General features: G+C 37.8%; 2 protein-coding genes and 1 pseudogene across 5 annotated transcripts in view; all 3 read left to right on the forward strand.

Moving 5' to 3' along the window:
* The window catches only part of TBC1D15 (TBC1 domain family member 15), a 70,237-nt gene extending 63,276 nt beyond the window's left edge, over positions 1-6,961 (forward strand). For both annotated transcript variants that reach the window (XM_082634572.1, XM_082634571.1), the window contains 5 exons: positions 1,417-1,516; positions 2,269-2,366; positions 4,360-4,476; positions 4,996-5,082; positions 6,581-6,961. In XM_082634572.1, the coding sequence (XP_082490698.1) occupies positions 1,417-1,516; positions 2,269-2,366; positions 4,360-4,476; positions 4,996-5,082; positions 6,581-6,802 (624 nt within the window). In that variant the 3' untranslated portion in view covers positions 6,803-6,961. The remainder of the gene's footprint in view (positions 1-1,416; positions 1,517-2,268; positions 2,367-4,359; positions 4,477-4,995; positions 5,083-6,580) is intronic.
* Positions 6,962-10,476: 3,515 nt separating this feature from the next.
* Positions 10,477-25,709, forward strand: part of TPH2 (tryptophan hydroxylase 2) — a 117,811-nt gene continuing 102,578 nt past the window's right edge. The window contains exons 1-2 of one of the 2 annotated variants that reach the window (XM_082634574.1): positions 10,477-11,144; positions 25,411-25,641. In XM_082634574.1, coding sequence (XP_082490700.1) covers positions 25,537-25,641 — 105 coding nt within the window. In that variant the 5' untranslated portion in view covers positions 10,477-11,144; positions 25,411-25,536. Of the gene's footprint in view, positions 11,145-25,382; positions 25,642-25,709 lie in introns of those variants that run through there. The other variant, XM_082634573.1, reaches the window with a different exon arrangement.
* Positions 19,783-20,538, forward strand: LOC309812459 (E3 ubiquitin-protein ligase RNF114-like; annotated as a pseudogene). Its single transcript has one exon. The product of its transcript is annotated as an E3 ubiquitin-protein ligase RNF114-like (transcript).

Here is a 25,709-nt window from a genome sequence, read left to right on the forward strand (position 1 = left end):
TGGTACTTCCAAACCAATTTTAGCTTTTGGTCATGTCACAACAAAAATTATGCTGTTAATCAGAGAGTTAATTCTGCCTTTCCCTTACAGTTCCATGTGGGAAATGTGAAGAAACTATATCCCAAAGGCTTGCGTTAGTCTGTTAAACTATTTCATTCACTAATTAAACTATTTAAATCACTGAAGAGAAGCCATTTTATTGAGAATCAGTAGCCCTTAATTTTCAAAATTTTTTTACCAGGAATGAATGGTTTCTAATCAGATGGATACTTCTAATAAAGCACTATTATTGTCTCAGAAACGAAAAAAGAAGTGTGAGGGAGGGGATGTTGTTCTTAGGCTTTTCACAAAGGTTAGGGCAGTAGTTCACCATAAAGGGGTTAGAACACTAGGGTTAAAGGGATCAGAATCATCTAAGAAGCCTTTATTTTGGTGCACTCCCCATCCCCAAACCTTGACTGAAGTGTTGGTAGGGAATCTATTAAACTTCAAAGATTATTTAAAACATGTAACCACAGTAGTTCTCAAACTGTATGATCTCAGGACCCCTTCACACTCTTAAATATTATTGAGGATTCCAAGAGCTTTTGTTTATGTGGGTTATATCTATTGATGTTTGTCATATGAAAAATTAATGCTAGGAAATTTATAAATATTTATTTATTCATTCATTTAAAAATGACAGTAAACCTGCCACACCTTGGTATACATACATTTTTTTAAATGAAAAGTAACTTTTCCAAAACAGTTTAGTGAAAAGAGGAATTATTTTCCATTTTTCATTTTCTTTAATGTTTAGTTTAATAGAACACAGCTGACTTACATATCCGCTCCTGTATGCAGTCTGTTGCAGTATCACACATCATATAGCCTTTACATTTATGGGGGAATTTAAAGTGCAAAATATATAGATTGTTTTAGTGTTGTTATGAAAATGGTTTAGACTTCATAGATTCCCTAATGTCATCAAATCTAAGAAATAATTAGCTAATTCTTTAACATGATATGTTAAAGCTAAAATTTTATTTCATATGTTAATTTGAAAAAAGTATTTAACAGTGAAGTGATTTGATAAAAGTCTATTTTCCAATGTGTGTTCCATTCACCAAGTCTCTTATTTGACGTAAGAAATAAGTATTGATATATCAGTCAGTCTGCCCCTGCTGTTTCTGCATTATTCTTTATCTAAAAAAAAAATGAATAGAGGGAAAAAGTAATTCTTAGTTTGAGACCAGAGATTCTCTTTCCTCCTTTTTAATGTTGCTTTAGCATTTTAATTAGTTGTGATTTTAAAATATAACCAGTGTGGTATAAATCCAGCATTTGTCATTATATTCATGGCATAGTTATCAGTGATTATGTACTGTAAAATATTTATTAAATATAACTTATGTGATAACATTTATTTTTTTAAAGCATCAAAATTTTGAAGAACAAATGCAAGGCATGAAGACCCAGCTAATTCAGCTAAGTACCTTACTTCGATTGTTGGACAGTGGATTTTGCAGTTACTTAGGTAAGTTTAATGAAACAAATCTATACCCAGCAAATTGTAAGGTAATACTAACAGAGAAAAAATGTAAAGAGCTCTTTTAAAGATGTATATACTCTACCAATGTTGCCTGGGTTCCTCTGAGGAATAAAAGTGTGGGACCAAACTGTCCTTGTATAATTTTGCCTTAAAACAGTTTGTTTATAAAGTGAATTATAGTTGTCCCTCATTATTTGTGGGGGATTGGTTCCAGGACCCACCCACCACCCCTATACCAAAACCTGAGGATACTCAAGTCCCTTACATAAAATGGTGCAGTATTTGCATATAACCTATGCACATCCTCCTGTAGACTTTAGATCATCTCTAGATTATTTATTGTACCTAACACAATATAACTGCTGTGTGAATAGTTGTAAATACAATGTAAAGACTATGTAAATAGTTGCTAGGCAAGGCAAATTCAAGTTTTGCTTTTTGGAACTTTCTGGAAATTTTTTTTTTTTCCAAAAATTTTCCATTCATGATTGGTTGAATCCACGGATGCAGACATGCAGATCTGGAGGGTCAACTGTATTTGTTGTTATCTGGTGGTTTTCTTTTAAAGAAGTTAGCCTGCAAATTTAAATTGTTTCCTTGAATTAGTAGAAAGCAATTAAATTTATAGGACTTTTAATAGCCTAAGATGAATAGAAAAATTTGAGTTTGAAATAGGTCACTGTATTCTGAGATAATTAGCATAAGAGTAAGCCATATATATATTTTTTTCTGTGTAGAATCCCAGGACTCTGGATACCTTTATTTTTGCTTCAGATGGCTTTTAATCAGATTTAAAAGGGAATTTAGTTTTCTAGATATTCTTCGATTATGGGAGGTAAGTTCTTAAATTATTGTAAAAATTAATATTTTTTATGGAAACATTTTGTATCTGTAGAGTGTAAATGGATTATAATATCTTGACTGAAATTTCTAAAGCGGTTACATTCTGAAAATTCTAATGGTTTGTGGTCTCTCCTTAAAAATTAACCATCTTGAACCGAATGTGTGGTCTTTGGAGCTTTTTTCTGTAAATCAAATCCTTGTGCGATTGGGTGCCAGTGGGTTTCCCAGAACCAGTTCTCTGGACCACTTGTGCCTGTGTTCTTTCCTTGGAAGGCTTGACTTTATGTGAGGCTCTGCCACATTTGGGTGTAGATTTGAATAGAGCTAAGGAAGTTTTGGCAGGCCAGTCAATTGAGATAGTACTTTATTTGTAGTCTGAAATATTGGGAGGGAACTGACTTGTGTTTTGCTTTTTTAAAGAAATTTAAGTTAGAGCAGAATACTAAGAATAATATAACAAATATCCCACTATCCACATTTAACATATGTAAATATTTTGCTGTATTTACTTCTTGTTTCTTCTCTTTCTTTCCAAGACAAAAAATATTTAAAGATACAGCTCATATCTTTAATCACCACCCCAAGCCCCATTTCCCTCTTCCCCTCTCTAGAGGATATTCATGATCATGTTTTTGGTTTATATCCTTTTATTCCCTCTTGCACCCAGGGCAACTCTTGATGAAAAGCAGAAAATTATTATTATCTTCTTATACATCTGTTAATTGTTAAGTTAACGGATGTGCTTTTGAAATAGAATATTGGCATAATGACTGCTTGATGCCTTATCTTTATAAAAGTAAAGATGGCAGAAATATTCCCAAGGAAAGAATGGGGGAAATAATCTGTTTGGATAATAAATAGGCTTGTATACAGTGGACATCCTGAGGCTTTTGCACCTGGAAATTGATTCCTGTACTTCTGGTGACTGTGCTGCCATTAGAGAAGGTGATGCACCGATTGAAGGATCACCGCTTTACGGAGGATCACTTTCTTTGTTTGAAATTAGAAGGAAAACTCACATGTTCTTGACCTAGAATCATATTTTAAAGTTAATCAATTTTATTAAATTGTTATCTCAACTTTTTAAAAAAATTATCAACATAGCTGTAATAACTCCTTAGTCTATGTTTACCAAATAAATTGGAACTTTTAATGAAACTTTTGAGGTTAATTGCATTGTAATTAAACTTCAAGAATTGGATTTAGTCTGAAACTTATTCTACTTAATTTATATCTGGTAAAAGCGTAAAAACATTAAAGGTATGCTTTAATAGTAGTGTTTACATGGCTCTTTTGATCTTTCTGAAAAAGATATTAGGTACATTAACCAGGGGGAAATTAAGAACTTAAGTTTTAGGGCATTGGCTATACTTAGGAAGAAGTGCAGCTATTGATCAGATGTTTTATACATTTGGGTATAAATTTTGGGTGGTCAATTCAGTTTTTGTCAGGGATATTCCGAGTTATATAATATGTTTAGAACGTAGAGCTACCTCTGGGTGTTTTTAATTTCATGCAGTGTATAACTGAATCTTTACTCCTATGATTTAGCTCCCCTGTACCCTTCCCCTCCCCCCACCGAGACTGAAGATGATTTAAAAGTGAAAAACTGAAGGTTCAGAAAAATACTGAAAATGCCTCTGACCCTTACACTTTAACCTCATGACTGTGGCTCCTTAGTTAATACCATTTATCATACTGGTTAGGCTCAGTGTTACTGTAGTTACCTAAAGAGCCACATTTGGAACTCATCATATTCATATAATAGTTAATATTATATTAACTATTAATATAATAGTTACTTCGTAGGTAAAAGTAAGACTTTCCTTCCCCACACCTCATTTCTTAACTAGAAAAAGAGTAGACTACCCCATCTAGGCAACTCGTGCTTTGCACAGAAGTCATTCAGAGTTTGGCATTGTATCTGTAAGGAAAATATTTTAGAATTGATAGAGTTTACTAAATAGGTGTTCTATTTTTTATAGGTAATGTGGACTGAACTACCATGTAAAAATTTCCATCTTCTTCTCTGTTGTGCTATTCTGGAATCAGAAAAGCAGCAAATAATGGAAAAGCATTATGGCTTTAATGAAATACTTAAGGTAGTTATTACTTTAACTTAAATTTTAATATTTTGGCTCTTTCCTCTTTTTGGTGGTATTGATATATATACATTTCCTTGGAGCATTATTGAATCCCTCAAGTAACTTAAATTTTATCAAAGACAGTCAGTACTAGGACTGACTCTCTGAGAATGACAGTTCAGCAAGTACATATTGCCAGTTATTTTTCCTAGCTAATTAGGAAGAAAAGGAAATTCAACAAGTGCTCTTTTATATAGTTTAATTTTCTAAAAAAATAATTCTTTTGCTTATAACTTGAGATAGTAGACTTGGGACAACTGCTGGATTTAATGTTCTGTAAGCTTATTAACTATTCTTTAGCTTTAAAACTTGAAATGATCTAATGAAAGCTACATTAAATTTTCTGTTTACTTGTAGTATGAGGGTGTTTTTATTTTAAGGATTTTATCTACAGTGTAATATAACTGGTAATAAGTTGTATAGTAGAATATAATAGTGTTTCAGTTTCAGTTATTTTATTTTATTGATTTATTTTAGCATATCAATGAATTGTCCATGAAAATTGATGTGGAAGATGTGCTATGCAAGGCAGAAGCAATTTCTCTACAGATGGTAAAATGCAAGGTATACAGTGTTTTAAGTAATTGCAAGATTTTTTTGTTCGTATGTTTTTGGTGGATTGAGGTCAAGAAAGAATTTTTCCTTTCAGAAGTAAAATTGGCAGCAAGTTGAAGGCAGACGCAAGGCATTGGCTAGCATTTGTTTACCATTATAAATTTACAGCACTTAATTGAAAACAATTGGTTAATATGCTAGATAGGAAACATATAATAATAAGGCAAAATGACAAAAGTAATGAAAACAATAAAGAAGCTGCAGAAGCATTGATAAATTACCTAATCAAAGAACACAGAATAGGACCTCATATTAAATATGTAGTATCTTTAAGTAAAGACAGATGCTAATCAGAAATAATTAAATGAAGAATATTTGGTCTATGTCATTACATTTGTATCAGTTAAACTCTTAAAAATTTCTAAAAACAAGACAAAGTTGATGTGTTCTGAATTTAAACCAAAGTATTAGACTTTTTTTTTTTTTTTTGCGTTACGCGGTCCTCTCACTGTTGTGGCCTCTCCTGTTGCGGAGCACAGGCTCCGGACGCGCAGGCTCAGTGGCCATGGCTCACGGGCCTAGCCGCTCGGTGGCATGTGGCATCTTCCCGGACTGGGGCACGAACCCGTGTCCCATGCATCGGCAGGCGGACTCTCAACCACTGCGCCACCAGGGAAGCCCTAGACTTTTGATGTATTTTGGTTTTCATATTTTTTATGAGAATTCTTATTTGGTCTTTGTGTCATTTGATCATGGTTCCAAATACTTATTTTGGTTCAGTTTTACACACAGTTATTTGATAGCTGTTCTGTTCAAAACCTGCCAGTGAGGGCTTCCCTGGTTGCGCGGCGGTTAAGACTCTGCCTGCCAATGCAGGGGACACGGGTTTGAGCCCTGGTCCGGGAAGATCCCACATGCCGCAGAGCAACTAAGCCCATGTGCCACAACTATGAGCCTGGGCTCTAGAGCCCGCATGCCACAACTACTGAAGCCTGTGCGCCTAGAGCCCGTGCTCCACAACAAGAGAAGCCACTGCAGTGTGAAGCCCATGCACTGCAACGAAGAGTAGCCCCCGCTCGACAGAATTAGAGAAAGCCCGTGTGCAGCAATGAAGACCCAATGCAGCCAAAATAAATTTAAAAAAAAACAACACGAAAAACCTGTCAGTGAGATACTTCTCATGTTTAAGGAACTTCTGTGTATTGAGGGAGAAAGATGGTGTCAATAAGGAGAATGAAATAAATGCAAAATATTAGAAAACAATATGCTTGTGGGAGTGATGGGATGGGGTAGAGAGTGGCTAATTCAGAATAGAAGGTCAGAGAACCACTTATTAAAAAGAGTGGTTAGGGTTTCATTTGGAGTGAAGAAGGATGGTTTGAGAGGGTGCATAACAATTACACTGTTAAAGCAAATGCTTAGATGTAGTATTAAATAGAAGTGTTAATTTGTGATTACTTTTCCTCTATGGTGAATGATGATTTTATATTTGATTTTTCTTATTCAGGAGTTGCCACAAGCGGTTTGTGAGATCCTGGGGCTTCAGGACAGTGAAGTTACAACACCAGATTCAGACAATGGTGAAGATGAAAGTGTTGGCATGACTAGTTGTCCAACATCTGCATTTCAGAGTAACTCCTTGCCTGTACTTGCTGCCAGTGGAGCCAGAGATGACAACCCAACAGAGATATCCATGTCCCCAAATGTCAGCAGAGTAACACCTGCATGATCATTCTTCATGCTTTTTGAAGAGACACTTAGTTGCAGCTTCTTTTCAAGTACTGGAAAGGTGGAAATTTAAAATCTTGTTATTGATCATGCTTTAAGGTTTATGGAAAGAAAGTGTACTGATGTTCTTGCATTAAAGCTTTACGAAGATTTAAACTAATTATTTTTGTAGTTACTTCTACCAAATAGCCTTTCCTTTTCAATAACATTCCTTAGTATTTTTATAGCTAAGTACATTTTATTTTCTCGCTGATGAACTGGAATTGGATAAATATTACAAGTGGATGAGTTAGAAATTATGCACTTTGAAAACATTCACTTTGTTTACTCCAAGTTCAGTGGGTTTGGATTTGATTAAATGTTGAACCTTTCTATAGCATTCTAAGTTGAGAAGTAGATTGTTACCCAGTGACGAAATAAAAGAATTTGTTTTTCTCTTTTGTTTACAACAATACAGCTTAAATATTTATGCTGGTTGAATGTGATATAAATTGGACATTTTCATCAATGCAGTTTAATGTGTAGATAAAGAGCTATTTCAACCATAAGAAGTGGATTGGCAGTATATTTTTTACATTGAATTTTTCTTCACTTGTATATAAAGACTGTATAAGTACTTATTTATGAGTATAAGAAAGGATAGGCATATTTTCTTTAACTGAATAAACTTGACTATTGATTTATATAACCTGATTTCACAAAGTTAATACATAGCTTCAATATGAGATCTTTTTCAAAACTATTTTCTTAACCAAACATTTATTTCACGAGACTACATCCAACCCTGTATCTGGTATAATTTTCGAGTTAATTGCTTGTAGTCTCACTTTACTAGTAATGTTTACTATCTTTCCTAATAATGTATTAACTGATTAATCAGGTCTTTAAATTTTTATGAAATACTCTTTACAAAAAGCTTATGTCAAAAATTTCAATATACTGTCACGAGTCTCAAAATAATACTTTTTTGTATATGAATGAAGCTGTTGTTTTTACCATGCAGTGTTGCATGATATTAAGTTATGTGTAATTAACATAACTGATTCCATTTTAATTGTAATTTGTTAAGTTCTGTACATATCATTAAAATAAATTTGAAGTTGAAGTAGTGTTTTCAGTTAAATTACACCTAGAAATAATCTGCTAGTTTTTCATCAGAAGAAAAAAATCCAAGATGGGCCCCAGTGCATCTTATATTTTTATGTGATAGAAACAATCATTTGAATGAGTTGTGGAAATAAGCAAGAAACATGACCGTTTATAGAACTAAAGAAACTTTTCATTAGCATGAAATTGGGCATAGTGTTGCCTTGGAGGATATAATTATCTGAATCAGTAAATCAGCTTCCTACAATTGATGTTAATAATGTAAAATAAAAGCTACACAGTTCTAAAATGGTCCAGTAGGTAGAGTTTTTTTTTTTCCCCAGAGAGCTAGGGAACCAAAAGAACTTTTTTCTTACTTGAGCATTAACTGACAGTCATGATAGTAGAACCATTAGATTTTTAGTTTTTAATATCATATGTGTGTTATCTTTCATCAGTTAATAATGAGTAAGCCTGTTCAGAGAAAAAAAAAAGTAAACTGATCAAAACCTTGGCATCTCCAGCCTTTCATTTCCTGCCATTGAGGAAATTGCTGAGAACATCTTGATGTCCTACTTGTTCTTCCTGGACAGGGGCTTTTGGGGAGTTTTTTTTCTACTACGTAATATAATATCTACTTCAGAGTTTTAAAAATTCTTAATACATTTAGTAAGTTGAACTTTTCTCAAGTTCTGTTTTTTTTTTTTTTTTTTTCGGTATGCGGGCCTCTCACTGTTGTGGCCTCCCCCGTTGCGGAGCACAGGCTCCGGATGCGCAGGCCCAGCGGCCATGGCTCACGGGCCCAGCCGCTCCGCGGCATATGGGATCCTCCCAGACCGGGGCACGAACCCGTATCCCCTGCATCGGCAGGCGGACTCTCAACCACTGCGCCACCAGGGAGGCCCAAGTTCTGTTATTTTAAAGCTACTTGTTAAAAACATTTTTACTAAACAGTCTGAATTTCTCTGTAGCCCATTTTTTATATGGAAATGATACTAATGTAGTGCTAAGTAAAGTCTTACTTAATTAGAGTCCTCAAAATCCAATTAGCAAATACCATGTGAACTTGAGCTGTTTGATATTGCTAAAACAGATAGTCAAATGTCTTAGTTTAACTTTTTAAAGATTTGTTTCAGTTTTCACAAGATGCTCTGTCCATGCCGGTAACATGTAAAATATTGTGTGCTATATCATGTGATATTTAAAGTTAAAATTCAAGTAATTGAGCTGGAAAACATATTTTCAGTTCTGACAGGAGTCTATGGGAAACCTTTTTGCATTGGAGATCATTCCTATTTTGATTGTTTCATGTGCCGAGGATTCTTCACCTCTTTATAATGCTAGAAACTTGGTGATGACTAAAGCTTTTTTGAGTAAGGAAAACAACTTTTTGAGAATGATAGTGATTCTTGCTGAACGTGACCTTTCCAAAGGTTTTTATGGATGCCAACTAATTCTTATGGGAAATTGATGTAATTATGCCCATTATCAAAGATACTTTGTATAAAGTAACCCAAAATGCTTACTGAAGAACCTAGAATTTCACTTGACTTTGTGTGTAACTATGTAATAGGTAACATCATTCCAGCTTGCATTTCTTTACTTGGGGTTTCAGAAGATGCATGAACCTCTTACTGTATTTGAAATCTTGTGTGTATACATGCATATTTTGGTGGAAAGGTCATAGAGTTTCTCAAAAGGTTCTCTGATTTTCCCCAAAAGTTGAAAACCATTGTTACAAATTGTATAATGTGAGGATAATGACGTAATTTGACCCACGCTAATGATTTTATGTGCTGAACCTCCATTAATTAAAATATGTTTAGAGTGCTCATTTCCAAATTCTTGGTCTGTATTGTCAAAATACATGTCCAGGCTCTACTTCAGAGCTGCAGAATCAGAATCTTTGGAAGTGAGGTTAAGGAATCTGCATTTTAACAGGCTTCCATGTGGTTCCTGAGCCTCCCTGAAGTTAGAGAACTGGCATTATATAGTGTATTTTATAGTTTAACATTTTGACTTATGGTCAGGTAGGCAAGTCCTTAAGTTGTTAGAAAGTAGTTCCTTGATTTTTCTCAGGTAGAATTTGCCCTAGTTCTGGTCACCACTTTTAGTAAAAAGTGATGACAGTCATCTTAGCCCATAGGTTCCCCCTCCGTTCTTACATTTTGAAGACAAGCTGTCAGTGTCATTTTATTTCTGAACATGAAACAGGATTAAATTTGAGATGAATCTGAAAGGTTTCCATCAGTATCATAATGTGATTATCTAGTACTAAACATCTGTACTTATTTGTACTTTTGATGTGAATACTGCCATTTGAATGATAACAATGTATTTGGCCTAATCTCCCTTTCGGTCCTTATAATATGTGAGTTTTAAGTTGTAGGTTTTTGAGGATTGCTCTGATTGCAAGTATTTTTCTCACTGTTTTATAAATAGACTCCTATTTTTCAGGTTATGTCTTGACTTAGGGAAAAACAGTGTGTCATCCTTAGATGCAAAGGTGGGGTGGGGTAGGGCAGTGCGATTGGACATACTTCTATAACTTTTGGGATATCCAAAAGCACTCTTTTAGCCCATGGGAAACTATATTGTTAACAAAGTCACTGTAAAGAAAAACTGATTGTAATCTAAGTCTCTTCTTCAAGAGCTATCCGGAATCAAAAATATCATATTTGCCTAATGTAGTTCAATCCCTAAAGTTAGAATTGAAATGTTAGAATAATAGGTCAGCTGTTAAATATGTTTCTCCTCAAATATCTATGTGGTATATTGTTCCTCACATCTCTCTCTATGTGAAAAAGTAGACAGAGTGAAAAGAACAAATTCCAGTAAGCTTAGCTGTGATCAGTGAGCAGTCCAGTTCTCTTTCAGCTTTTTTTAATTAAGAAGACTATTAACTTCAGAAATGGGCTTTTGCTGTAACAGTCAATAATAGATATTTCCAACACCACACTAGTCTGGAGGTACCAGACCCAATGGGTTAGTAGACTGCTTTAAAAAAAAAAACGAGAGCTGTTTTTAGATTGCTTTAGATGTTGTATGGCCAAATTGTATATCTCTTTTCCATAGGTGTTGCAGGCTCAACTTTCATCTGCTGTAGTACGGGTTGAAGTGGTGGAGGCCACTTGAGTTGATATAGTGTGGAGATTTTCTTCATGTGAGCACAGGCTCATCCCTCACTCTGACTATCATGGCATAATCAATTTTATGAAGACTTCTCATTCAAAGAGTGGTATCTTCTAAGGTCTCAGGTGAGCCTAAGGCTTTTTTCCCCGTACTGCTACCTTTTTTTTTTTTAAATTCATTTGTAGATACTTAAAGTTACAGGATAGATGACAGCTTCATTAACTATGTACGTGACATTGGTTTGTGAATATGTTGAAAAGAAAATGCTGTTATGTAGAAGCCTGCTTGAGTTTCTTAAAAGTTAGTCATGGCAGGTTCATTTCATTTCCTTTTATTGATAGTGTACTACCAAATCAAGAAAATACTTTAGCCATGGCATAAATTTATTTTGGTATGGTATCCATGTGGTTAGGTTGGAGGAATTAGGAGTGGATGGTAGTAATAGTGAACAATTCCTGCCAAAGAACCTAAAATGTACCCTGTAAGCTCTAGGAGTCAAATGTCAATGGAAAAAAAATCCAACCAAACTGATTGTTAGGTTGGTTTTGTGCTATAAAGTTCAGCCTTTTCTCTTCTCCTATTCAATGTAGTTTAAGCATAGAAGGCATACATATCAAATTTGCTTGTGACACAAACTTGATAGGCTGGAATGATGGCTTAAAACCAAAAAGACAAGCTACTTAAGGGAAAGAGATCAGACTTTTTGTTGATTCCCAATCTCAAAGTAATCACTATTAATTTTTTTCCAAATATCTGCATACTCTCGCATCCCATATCTATCCTTTAATAACTTCACCTGCCTTCTCTGTTCACCTTGGGGAATGACCAGGAGAATTCTTTCTTACTTTCAGTTTATTTCCTTTTATCCTTCCCCTCAAACACATTTCCTTACATCTCTGAAGCTTAGCTTTCCTTTGATGACATTTTATTCCCAGTTGGATTTTTATTTGGCCAGGGTGGTGAGGGTGAGTGGTGAGGGAGGGAGGGAAGAGTAAGAAGTCCTCGGGGTCTCTCATCTTTTGCCTACAAATGGAAGTATGTGTGTGTAGTGGGGGAAGTTGATAGGAGTGGAAAGATTGGTCTGACCTAATTGTGCACTGTAGATACTCCTTTGTTTATATCACCTTTTCCATATCTTTTTCCTAGAAGTCTTCAGCCTCCTAGGATCTACTTCCATTTTCCAGGTGGTTTAAGGACTGGCTTATATTATTTCTCTCTTGTTTTTACAACTGTCTTCAGTAGGACAGATACCTACGTTGAGGACTCATTGATGTCCTTAACATAAAACTTCCCTAATTTCGTGGACCTTGTCTCATCTGTCAGCTGTTTATCAGCATGGCCATTCACGATCACATGGCCCTCTTTCATCGGTAAGATCTTGTGTTTGAAGGTCTCCTTATCTGGCAATATCTCACCTTATACTTTCCTACTTTCTGACTCTTGGGCTCTGTAACTGCTTGGTCCAAGCCAATTCTGTAGGCTTTTCTTATGACTGTTGGCTGCCTGGTTATCATGGACTATAAGGACAGTCACTTCATCAAAACCTAGGTGTACGTATCTCTTTAATTTCTGCCAAAGATTCCAAACCAGTTCCCCTATTTATATCACTCTGGCTTCAGAATCAGTGAAGGATAGGGAGATAACTAACACTTTGAGCATTTAATATCTGCCAGACACTGTGATAAGCACTTTATACACATCCAATTTAATCGGCATAATAGCCCTATAAGATGTAGGTATTGAGACTTCCCTGGTGGCGTAGTGGTTGAGGATCTGCCTGCCAATGCAGGGGACACAGGTTCGAGCCCTGGTCCGGGAAGATTCTACATGCCGCGGAGCAGCTAAGCCTGTGTGCCACAACTGAGCCTGCGCTCTAGAGCCCACGAGCCACAACTACTGAAGCCCACGTACCTAGAGCCCGAGCTCCTCAACAAGAGAAGCCCCCACAATGAGAAGCCCACGCACCGCAATGAAGAGTAGCCCCTGCTCGCTGCAACTGGAGAAAGCCCATGCAGCAACAAAGACCCAACGGAGCCAAAAATAAATAAATAAATTTATAAAGAAAAAAAAATGTAGGTATTATCGCCCTGTATTACAGAAATGAAGGCTGAGAAATGTGATGTAACATGTCCTCAAACACAGCTAGGTAAGTGGCAGAGCTAAGATTTAAACTCAGGTTTATCAAAACCAGTGCCCTATTTCTCTGCAGTATAGTTTATTTTTAAAAGTTTTAATTTTTGTCATCAACATCACACGTGCACATGGTTTCCACAAGATTTGTTATGAGAATTTTTTTTCCTTTTCCCTACCCTCCAGTTCCTCCTCCCAGTGGCAAGACTTTCCACTTCCAGCTGATTCTTTTGGTGTTAATTTCTATATCTCTCAATGCTGTGACATGCTTGTACTGCTCCTACTTTAATTTCCAGTTGGAGGAATTATCCATTGACTCCCTGTCTTCAAAGATGGAGACTTAGCTTTCTTCCCCTTCCCCTCAGTTCCCACAATATACCCTTCTTTATTGTTCCATCTTCCATATAGTTGATATAATATTGGTTAGGGCAATGCAGTTCTTAGCTGAGACATGTCTTTCTTTGGCCCTTTCATTTTTCTTTGGGGGTTAATTCTTATTAAGGTTTTTTGTTTTTGATTTTTGGGTTGTTGTTTTTTTTTGTTGCTGATTTTATATATAATTGTCACTAATCCAATCTACCAAATGTTTAAATTGGGGCTTGTCAACTATGGGGGCTTTACCATAGGGTAATCTGATTGCTCCATTTTGTTCAGAGCTCTTAATGTATTTTTAGGTTTTTCCTTTTTTCCTGGTCAGAGTCTCCACGCTTTTCCTATTACCTGGCTGCAGGGTAAATGCCTGGTTCTCAGCCTCTTGTGGTTTGAGTCTCAGTATCCAGGGCATACATTCATTTAATCACTTTCCTTTCAGAGTGATACTATTCTCAACCACGTCTAGTGCCCTTCAAACCAGAGGCCCTCTGTTTTACCGTTCCCAGAGAATAAGCTCCATTCATCTACCTGGGGGCAGGAGGGGAAGTGGCTTGGCTATGTAGAATAGAAGGGAATATGGGGTTTTAACTGCCTTTAAAAAAGACAACAGTTTCATTAGGATATAATTTATGTGCCATAAAATTCACTCTTTAAAAGTGTGCAGTTCACTGGTTTTTAATGTATTCACAGAGTTGTGCAACTATTCCAATATCTAATTTTAGAATATTTTCATCACCGTCAGAAGAAACTGTACGCGGAAGTAGTCATTCCTACCTCCCGACTCCCTCCAGCCCCTGGCAACCACTAATCTACTTTCTGTCTGTCTGTCTGTCTCCCCTCTCCCCCATCCCTTTTCTTGTTTCTTTTTGCCTCTTCTAGACATTTTATATAAATGGAATCATACAATATGTGATCTTTTGTGACTGGCTTCTTGTACTTAGTATGATGTTTTCAAGGTTAATTTATGTCCTAACACATTTCAGTTCTTCCTTTATATTACCATTTATGGACATACCATGTTTTGTTTTGTTTTTTCAGTAGTTAACATTTGAATTACTAGGAATTTTGTTTTTTGGTTATTTTGAATAATGTTGCTATGAACATTCACGTACAAGTTTTTGTGTGGACATACGTTTTCATTTTAGGTGTATACCAAAGAGTAAAATTGCTGAGTCATGGTAACTCTAGGGTTAACTTTTTGAGGAAATGCCAAACATTTTTCCAAAGTGACCACACCATAATAACATACATCTAGGAGTAAGATTGCTGGGTCATATGGTAACTTGATAGTTAACATGTTGAAGGACTACCAAACAAAGTGGCTGTATCATTTTTCAATCCTGGCAACAATGTATGAAACTTGCAATTTTTCCACTTCCTTCCAGTACTTGTCTGTCTTTTTTATATTAGCCATCCTAGTGGTTTATAAAGTGGTATCTCTTTTTGTGTTTGATTTGCATTTTTCTAATGACTAATGATGTTGAACATCTTTCCGTGTGCTTATTGTCTGTGTAGTCTTTGGAGAAATGTCTGTTCAAATGCTTTGTCCATTTAAAAATTGGTTTACTTGTTTTTTCATTGTCAGGTTGGTAGAGTTCCTTATATATTCTGGATACTGTCTTCTTTGAGATACATGATTTATAAATATTTTCTCCAATACTGTGGGTTGTCTTTTAATTTTCTTGATGATGTCCTTTGAGGCACAAAGTTTTTAATTTTGATGAAATCAGACTTTACATTTGGTTGCTTATGCTTTTATCATATCTAAGAAAAAATTGCCTAATCCAAGGTCATGAAGATACTCCTATGTTTTCTTACAAGTGTTACAGTTTTAACTCTTAAATTTAGGTCAGTGATCCATTTTGAGTTAATTTTTGTGTATGAAGTAAGGTAGTGTAACTGAAAGCGGGGCCCGGCTGCTTGCCGACTGCTCTCTGCTCAAAAGCCAGTAAAGAGGCAATCTTCAATAAGTGGTTCCGGGAAAACTGGACAGCTATATGTAAAAGAATAAAATTAGAACACTCCCTAACACCATACACAAAAATAAACTCAAAACGGATTAAAGACCTAAATGTAAGGCCAGACACTATAAAACTCTTAGAGGAAAACATAGGCAGAACACTCTTTGACATAAATCACAGCAAGATCCTTTTTGACCCACCTCCTAGAGAAATGGAAACAAAAACAAAAATAAACAAATGGGACCTAATGAAACTTAAAAGCTTTTGCACAACAAAGGAAACCATAAACAAGACAAAAAGACAACCCTCAGAATGGGAGAAAATATTTGCAAATGAAGCAACTGACAAAGGATTAATCTCCAAAATATACAAGCAACTCATGCAGCTCAATATCAAAAAAACAAACAACCCAATCCAAAAATGGGCAGAAGACCTAAATAGACATTTCTCCAAAGAAGATATACAGATTGCCAACAAACACATGAAAGGATGCTCAACATCTCTAATCAGAGAAATGCAAATCAAAGCTACAATGAGGTATTACCTCACACCAGTCAGAATGGCCGTCATCAAAAAAATCTACAAACAGTAAATGCTGGAGAGGGTGGGGAGAAAAGGGAACCCTCTTGCACTGTTTGTGGGAATGTAAATTGATACAGCCACTATGGAGAACAGTATGGAGGTTCCTTAAAAAACTAAAAGTAGAACTACCATACGACCCAGCAATCCCACTACTGGGCATATACCCTGAGAAAACCATAATTCAAAGAGTCATGTACCAAAATGTTCATGGCAGCACTATTTACAATAGCCAGGACATGGAAGCAACCTAACTGTCCATTGACAGATGAATAAAGAAGATGTGGCACATGTATACAATGGAGTATTACTCAGCCATAAAAAGAAACGAAATTCAGTTATTTGTAGTGAGGTGGATGGTCTTAGAGGCTGTCATAAAGAGTGAAGTAAGTCAGAGAAAAACAAATACTGTATTCTAACACATATATATGGAATCTAAAAACAGAAAACAGAAAAAAATGGTTCTGAAGAACCTAGGGGCAGGCCAAGAATAAAGATGCAGACATAGAGAATGGACTTGAGGACGCGGGGAGGGGGAAGGGTAAGCTGGGACGAAGTGAGAGAGTGGCATGGACATATACACACTACCAAATGTAAAACAGATAGCTAGTGGGAAGCAGCTGCATAGCACAGGGAGATCAGCTTGGTGCTTTGTGTCCACCTAGAGGGATGGGATAGGGAGGGTGGGAGGGAGACACAAGAGGGAGGGGATATGGGGATGTATGTATGTGTATAGCTGATTCACTTTGTTATACAGCAGTAACTAACACACCATTGTGAAGCAATTATACTCCAATAAAGATGTTAAAAAAGACTAAAAAAATTAAAAAATAAAATGAAGCAAGGTCAGTGGAAAAGAAACTGCTTTATTTTGGATGCCGGCAATTGGGGGGTGGGGGTGGGGTGTAGGATGGATGTCTGTCCAAAGGCCAACTCCCCCCCACTGACAGTCAGTGGGGAAGAGCTGTTATAGGTGGAGGGAGGGACTACATGCAGAAACAGCACAGTCGGCTCTGACAGTCATCTTGAAATTGGTCATTGGTGGTCTGACCTGCATCATCTTGATTGTTTTAGATACAGTTAATCTTCAGTTCCAGGGTTGGTTTGTTCCCATTTCCTTGAGGCCAGTTCTTGGAATTGTGGCAGCTTACGTCATGGCTGCAGCCTGGTCATCATGTACTTAACTTCTTCCACCTGCTGGAGGTTTCAGTATCTTTAAGACAGCTCACAGGATATGGCTCAGAATATTGTCTACAGCCCTTGAGGAGGAACTAAACGTCCTTGACTGTGCTTAATGACTGAACTATTATTATTTGATCTCCTTTGACTGTTTTCCTTTGTTTCTGCATTTTCTTCTCTGATTAAACTTATACCTTGGCTAAAGTTTTTCCACAGACAAAAGGCAGGTTGAGGATGTGGGGGGCAAGGAACATAGGGTCCTGCTCCGCTTCAGTAGGAGTCTGACTTCATTGTTTTTCATGGGGATATCCAAAGTTATTCGTTCGCTATTGAATTGCCTTAGCACTTTTGTTGAAAATCAATTGACCATAAATGTAAGAGTTTATTTCCGAACTCTAAATTCTATTCCATTTACCTGTATGTCTGTCGTCTTGTAGTACCACACTGTTTTGATTAGTCTAACTGTTGTTAAGTCTTGAAATTGTTTCACAGCTTCTTACACAGTCTTTGAGCCATTCTTTTTCGGTCTCCTCCATTTACCTCAACTTCTAGAGGTATTTGATCCTTTAGGGGATTCGACAGTGTTAGCTGAGTTGCTTCTCCGTCTTCTTCATTGATAGCTTCGGGTTCAGCTTTCTCATGTCTGCAAAGTCTTTGATCACTTGTTCATCTCCTTTTAAGCTTTCAATTTTTTGTTGCTATTGTTTCTCCAATTTATGCTACTCTTCTGTGCCTTAAAAAGGAAAGGAAGTCTTTTACTGTTGCTTTAGTAGGATTTCTGGAGGGAGCAAAAATAGTGAAATCTCCACTCAATTAGAAAGAGTCCTTTAAAATCTCATACACATGATCTAGACCTATTGCCTACACCTCGGCACGCACACCCTTTAACTCCTGTAATCTGGGTTTTATTTTCTCTCTCTTGTTAAAACTGCACTCTTTAAGGTCACCAGTGACAGTTTCATCACCGAATCTAGTGGTCTTTCTGTAGTTCTCATTCTTTTCCTCTCCTCTGTTCTAGTTGAAACCGTTGACCACAAGTTTTATCTTATCTCCTTTCTATGTTTCACCTCCTTTAATCATCTTTTTACTTTGATGACTTCTCTTATTCATTCTACCTTTAATTGTGAGCATCTTTTGTGGTTTAGTTCCTGGGTTCTCTATTTATATATTTATTATTTGAAAAAATTTAGATTGTGGTAAAATGCACATAACATAAAATTTACCTTCTTAACCAATTTTAAGTGCATGGTTCAGTGGTGTTAAGTACATTCACATTGTTGTGCAACCAACCTCCAGAACCTTTTATCTTGCAAAACAAACTCTGTACCCCATTTTCCGCTCCCCCCAGCCCCTGGCAAGCTCCATTTTGCTTGTGAGTTCAACTACTCTAGATACTTCATATAAATGGAATCATACAGTATTTGTCTTTTTGTGACTGACTTATTTCACTTAGCATAATGTCCTCAAGGTTCATCCATGTTACAACATTTGTCAGAATTTCCTTCCTCTTTATGGCTGAATAACATTCCATGGTATGTATATACCATGTTTTGTTTATCCCTTCATTCATTGATAGACACTTGTGTTGCTTCAACCTTTTAGCTCTTGTGAATAACAATGCTATTAACATGGGTGCAGAAATATCTCTTTGAGTCCCTGCTTTCAATTCTTTCAGAAGTGGGATTGCTAAATCGTACGGTAATTCTGCTTTTACTTTTTTTTAAAAATAGATTTATTTAATTTATTTATTGGCTGCATTGGGTCTTCGTTGCTGTGCGCAGCCTTTCTCTAGTTGTGGCAAATGGGGGCTACTCTTCGTTGTCTTGCGAGGGCTTCTCATTGTGGTGGCTTCTCGTTGCAGAGCACAGGCTCTAGGCGCACAGGCTTCAGTAGTTGTGGCTGGCGGGGCTCTAGAGTGCAGTCTCAGTAGTTGTAGCACACGGGCTTAGTTGCTCTGCGGCATTTGGGATCTTCCTGGACCAGGGCTCGAACCCGTGTCCCCTGCATTGGCAGGTGGATTCTTAACCACTGCGCCACCAGGGAAGCCCCATGCTTTTACTTTTTTGAGGAGGCGCTTTACTGTTTTCCACAGTGGCTGTACCATTTTATGTTTCCCTCAATAGTGCAAAAGGGTTCCAATCTCTCTAGAGAGGGTTTTTCTCTATATATATTCTTTTATTTGGAGAGTTCATGTCCTGCATCAGCTAACATCACTGAATTACTCTCAAATTTCTGTTCCCAGCTCTAATCTATTTCCCAAATTCCAGTCTCACATTTAGAATTGCATGCTATTTAAAGTCACTTGATAGTACTGCAGTCAACTCAAATTCACTGTCCCTAAAACTCCTGGTTTTTTCCCAAAACATATTCCTTCTTCAGAAATAGTGGAAATACTACTATTTACAACATGAAAGCTTGATAATTTAGTCTGTTTCTTATATGGGAATTCACCTATTTCAGAAGTAATAGGTCCTCGCCCCACTCCCTCCCGCTCCGCAACCCCCCCCCCCCCCGCCTTTGCCCTGCGCTCCCCGGCTGCAAAATGGTGGCGCAGCCGCAGGACCGAGAGGGTAGTAGTGTGTCGCTGGCCAGGCCCGGGCCCATGGCGGAGGCCGAGCCCCTGGGCTGCTTCCAGTGTCCCGTGTGGCTAGAAGCCAGTTCAGGTGCCGCGTGAACACGTCCTTTGCTCTGCATGCCTGCAGGAATGCCTGAAAGAAGTGTGGAGTGTGTCGCAGCACTCTAGCACCTGGCTTCGGAGCCCTGGAGCTCCAGCGACAGATTGACAGCACAAGCGCAGATACTTCTTGCCATGACTGCCCTAAAAACGTCTTCCCATCCAAGATCTGGGTGCACGTGGCTACATGTTCCAAATACCAGAATTACATCATGGAATGTGTGAAGACCACAGCCAAGGATGCATCCCTTCAGCCAAGGAATGTCCCAAACCGTTATACTCTCCTTGTCCTTACTGCCCCGAGAAGAATTTTGATCAAAAAGGACTTGTGGAACACTGCAAGTTATCCCATAGCACAGACGCCAAATCTTTGGTTTGTCCAATATGTGCCTCGATGCCCTGGGGAGACCCTTTTGTTCCACTACTTTATGCCGTTTTTTTCAGGCAAATTCATAGTTCTGTTTTCCCAAAACTTTTTATCTTTTTGAGCAAAGAACTGTTCCAGGTGCCATTTAGTCTTCCAGGGAATTGAAATTTTTTCCATTAAGAGAATTTTGTAAAGACCGAAATAAATGGAAATCCGAAGGTGCAATGTCTGGTGGATACGGCGGATGAATCAGAACTTCCCAGCCAAGCTGTAACAGTTTTTGCCTGGTCATCAAAGAAACACGCGGTCTTGCGTTATCCTGACAGAAGATTATGTGTTTTCTGTTGACTAATTCTGGATGCTTTTCGTCGAGTACTGCTTTCAGTTGGTGTCACTGGGAGCAGTACTTGTTGAAATTAATTGTTTGGTTCTCCGGAAGGAGCTCATAATACAGGACTCCCTTCCAATCCCACCATATACACAACATCATCTTCTTTGGATGAAGACCGGCCTTTGGTGTGTTTGCTGGTGGTTCATTTCGCTTGCTCCATAATCTCTTCCATTCCGTATTATTGTACAGTACCCACTTTTCATCGCCCGTCACAATTTGTTTTAAAAACAGAATGTTTCATTACATTTATTCGTTTTGGTCTCTTAAAATTTATTTATTTTTGGCTGCATTGGGTCTTTGTTGCTGTGCGCAGGCTTTCTCTAGTTGCAGCGAGCGGGGGCTACTCTTCGTTGTGGTGCGTGGGCTTCTCGTTGCAGTGGCTCCTCTTGTTGCGGAGCACGGGGTCTAGGCACGTGGGCTTCAGTAGTTGTGGCATGCAGGCTCAGTAGTTGTGGCTCGCGGGCTCTAGAGCGCAAGCTCAGTAGCTGTGGCGCACGGGCTTAGTTGCTCCGCGGCATGTGGGCTCTTCCCGGACCAGGGCTTGAACCCGTGTTCCCTTCATTGGCAGGTGGATTCTTAACGGCTGCGCCACCAGGGAAGCCGTAATTACATTTAAGTAGAGAATCACATGCGTAAATACGGTCAAGGAGGGGGTTTTTTTTGCTTAACTTATGTGGAACCCAAACATCAAAGCGATTTAAATACCCAAGCTGGTGCAAATGATTTTCAGTGCTTGATTTGGATATTTTTAGTATTTTGCAGGCTATCTCCTGCATGGTATAATGTTGATTGTTCTCAATTAATGTCTCAATTTGATCACTATCAACTTCAGCTGGTCTACCTGACCGTGGAGCATCGTCCAGTGAGAAATCTCCAGCTTCACAAAACACTTTTGACACATTCAGTCAGTCACAGCACCTTCTCCATACAATGCACAAATCTTTTTTTGCATTTCGGTTGTGTTTTTACCTTTCTTGAAATAATAAAGCATAATATGCCGAATATGTTGCTTTTTTCTTCCATCTTTAATGTTAAAATGGCTACACAAAAATTCACCAATTTTGATGTCTTTTTAAAAATACATGCTGATATGACAGCTGTCACATACAATCTAACAAAATTGTTTTGAATGAAGTTAAAGACAACTAAGTGCTACTACAGCCATCTTGTAGAAAAAAACCGAATGAAACTTTTGGCCAACCCAATACCTTAGGGGAGTTGAAAGAGGCTTCTAGGAGGTGTTGCCCGAGCTGAATATTTAAAAATAAGTTTGTATTTGTTAACTGGAATGGAATGGGAGATAGTAAGGAGGTGATTCCACGTAGAGAGAATTAATATAAGACAATATATAGAGAACTGTTGTTGCTCAACAATGATGGAGTGTGGGTTTGGGGCAAGGGTGCCAGTGAAAGATAAGACTGAAGAGGAAAGTGGGATCCAAATCCTGATAAACCTTGAATGGCATTCAGTGGGCTTTTCACTTTATCACCTTATCCTGTAGGGGAAAGAGATCAATTGGAAGGGCTTTGTGCAAAGCAATAACGTAACCATACTGGTATTTTAGAAAAGTAGCAGCTCAGAGGAGGACTTTAAGACTGAAGGCATAAACCACTTAGGGGTTAAAATATAGCCAGGAGATTATGACCTGGATTAAGGCAATAGCATTAAGCATGCAGTGAGAAGAAAAAGAGATGTTAAGGTGTAAAATCCATAGGACAACATGTCTACTTGGATGTGGGAACAAATAAAAAGGTGCCAGAATAACTCCCAAGTTTCTGACTTGGGGGACTGGTTAAATTATTGTGTCATTCATTGAACCAGACCACACATAAATAATAGCAATTTAAGAAAAAAAAACTCTTCGAAGTTAGATCTTATACATATTGCCTGTGACTGGCCAAGTGAAGCTGTCCAATAAGCATTTGAGTATATGGGTTTAAAACGATATGAGACCTAAGCTGGTTATAAAGATTTAGGTATTGTCAAATAACTGAATCTATGTGCTATAGCTTCACTCACAATATATTGTTTGAGAAGAGAGTCAAGAATAAAACCCTGGGGAACACCAAATTTAAGAAGCAATTTAAAAGAAAAACAAACAAAAAAAATTTTTTTAATTTCAGAGAGGTGGAAAAAGGAACAGCAAGGGAAGAAAAGTTTTTGGAAGACAACTATTAAACTTGAAAGACAGATTGAAGGACTGATTATTTGGAAATTTGAATGCCAGGATAACAAATTTATATTTTAAAAGGAAGCATTTACTATTTTTGTATTGGGACTATAGCCTAATGAAAATGATGCCTTAGTAGGATGTAGTCTAGGCAGGACAGTCTGTTAGAGGGAAGAAAATTGATAAAGGCTTCAACTAGAGTGGTGGCAGTTATGACTAGAAAAAGGAATGTCAAAATAAGAATCAACAAGGATTTGGTGACTCACTGAATATTATTTATTTTTTTGGATAAATTATGAAATTTATTTATAAAATTTTTCCTTTTAAAAGCCATAACAGGGCTTCCCTGGTGGTGCAGTGGTTGAGAGTCCTCCTGCCAATGCAGGGGACGCGCGTTGATGCCCCAGTCCGGGAAGATCCCACATGCCGCAGAGTGGCTAGGCCCGTGAGCCATGGCCTCTGAGCCTGCGCGTCCGGAGCGTGTGCTCCGCAACGGGAGAGGCCACAACAATGAGAGGCCCGCATACCGTAAGAAAAAAAAAAAAAAAACCAGAGCATAACAAATATCACTTTCTGGAAACTCATCTTATTAGAAATATCAATAACATTGAGCACTGTGTCCTCTGTGCTTCTAATGTCTTCTGCAGAGGATTCAATGTATTTTATTTCACTTATTTATTTGCACGTATATTTCTTTCAGCTAGTCTGTGATTTGCTTGAGGGTAGGTACTGTATCTCATTTATCTTTGCATCCCCAGGCTAACAGAGTGAGTGCTTAGCAAATCTTTACAGCTTCCCCAAATTACACAGCTTCCCAAATCCCGTTCTAGCTGAAGTAATCCATGTATGGTTTCTTGAGCCTACCTTGAGGGACCTTGTTACCTACTTTCTTGAAAGTACTTTTTGAAAGTTACCTACTTTCTTGAGTTACCTTGTTTGGCATACTCAAGGGGCTGTGTAATGTAATAGTTGAGAGCGTGGATTTTGGAGCCAGACTGCCTGAACTTAAATCCTGCCTCAGCCACTTTTTAATTGTGTAAACCTTTGGCAAGTTACCTAAATTCTTTGTGCCTCAGTTTCTCCTTATATAAAATGGAAACAATAGTTACTGCATTGTAAGTGTTGTTGTGATGATGAATCACATTTTTATCTAAAAAAGTGTTTAGGAATTGGTAAATACTAAGCACTCAGTAATATTAACTATTATTATTATTACTTCAATCAATGTATTTATTTATTTATTTTTGGCTGCGTCGGGTTTTCTTAGTTGCGGCACGCGGGATCTTCATTGAGGCGTGCGGGATGTTTCGTTGTGGCATGAGCTGTTTGTTGTGGTGTGCGGGCTTCTCTCTAGTTGTGGCGTGCCTCTTCTCTAGTTGTGGTGTGGGGGTTCCAGAGCGCGTGGGCTCAGTAGTTGTAGCACGCGGGCTTAGTTGCCCTGCAGCATGTGGGATTTTAGTTCCCTGACCGGGGATCAAACCCTCATCCCCTTCATTGTAAGGTGGATTCTTTACCACTGGACCACCAGGGAAGTCCCAATCAGCGTATTTAAACTTCACTTTCCTATTAGGTTATCAGAGCTGATTTTTAGAGGAAATTCAAACCAAATACTTAATATTTCAAAAATTAGATCAAGTAATAATTATGTCCCCTCCAGACTCCAGAAACAATTAAAATCCAGTTAATTTTTGCTCATCCATTCCTGTTTTGAAAAAGTTTCATCCTGTTTTCTATGTAGACAAGGACTGCCAGTCCTAGGTTTTGTTTAGTTTTACAGTCAAACAAGTCCATTTGGTCAAGAGTCTTCCATCCTTCAGGAGGCTAGTAATATTTTCCATGGTTATTTTTTGGCTCAACTAAAGTTTGAATAGTAAGTACATCAACTGATCTGTGCATTTCAAATTGTTGGACTTGTTCTAGTTTCAAGTCATCAAAGGAATGACTATATGGGCATTTCATTTCCTTTTCCTTCCCACTTAGGAAGATTCTAGGGTTAGTGTCTCAACTGTATCTATATGTGGCTAAATCACAGCCTCACATTTCCTTTACAATACAGTTGCCTGAACATCATTGCATAGTGGCATCACATGATTGGAAAGCAGTGCATTTTACGAATGCCATCACACACACAAGTGCACACACACAGTCATAACACATCAGATCAGAAAAAGCTTATTAACATAAAGTAAAATGGCTTAGGGATTCTGCATTGCCGATCTTTCTTGAATTATTTTCCTTGGAAAACTTTGAATTCATAGTTTCCTAAAGGCTGAGGTTAACTTGCCAGTAGCAGGTTTGAGAGATGAGAGCTAATGTCAGGGGATAGATGTTTTCTTTTACAAATAACACAGTTAGATATTGTTCTCCACCACCCATGCCCAAACTGCTACTCGACCTATGAAACAAATAGCACCACAAACACAGATAACCCCAGGCTTCAGGTCTGTAATCTGACTGTGGCCATCGGCAGCCAGAAATGAGTTTCTTTCTAATCAGCCTTCCATCAGTGCCCAGTCACTCATATAAAGGAGCCTGAGGAGGGGAAGATTCACATTGCTTTTTCTTCAGCACCAGGGTTCTGGGCAGCGCCCTGAGAGGTCCACTGCTCGCACGCCTCTTCCTCTCAATCTCCACCAGCGCTGCTACTGCCCCTCTAATCCCCCCTGCTGCAGAGAGAGAATTACATCGGAATCCATGCAGCCGGCAATGATGATGTTTTCTAGTAAATACTGGGCAAGGAGAGGGCTTTCTCTGGATTCAGCAGTGCCCGAAGAGCATCAGCTGCTTGGCAGCTTAACAGTGAGTACTGAGTAGCTGGCACTCTCTAGAGGAGTGTTTTCTAGGGTAGCGATAGTTATCCTTGCCAT

This window comes from Mesoplodon mirus, assembly GCF_964341445.2.
Source record: "Mesoplodon mirus genome assembly, chromosome: 11".
Taxonomy (NCBI): Eukaryota; Metazoa; Chordata; class Mammalia; order Artiodactyla; family Ziphiidae; genus Mesoplodon; species Mesoplodon mirus.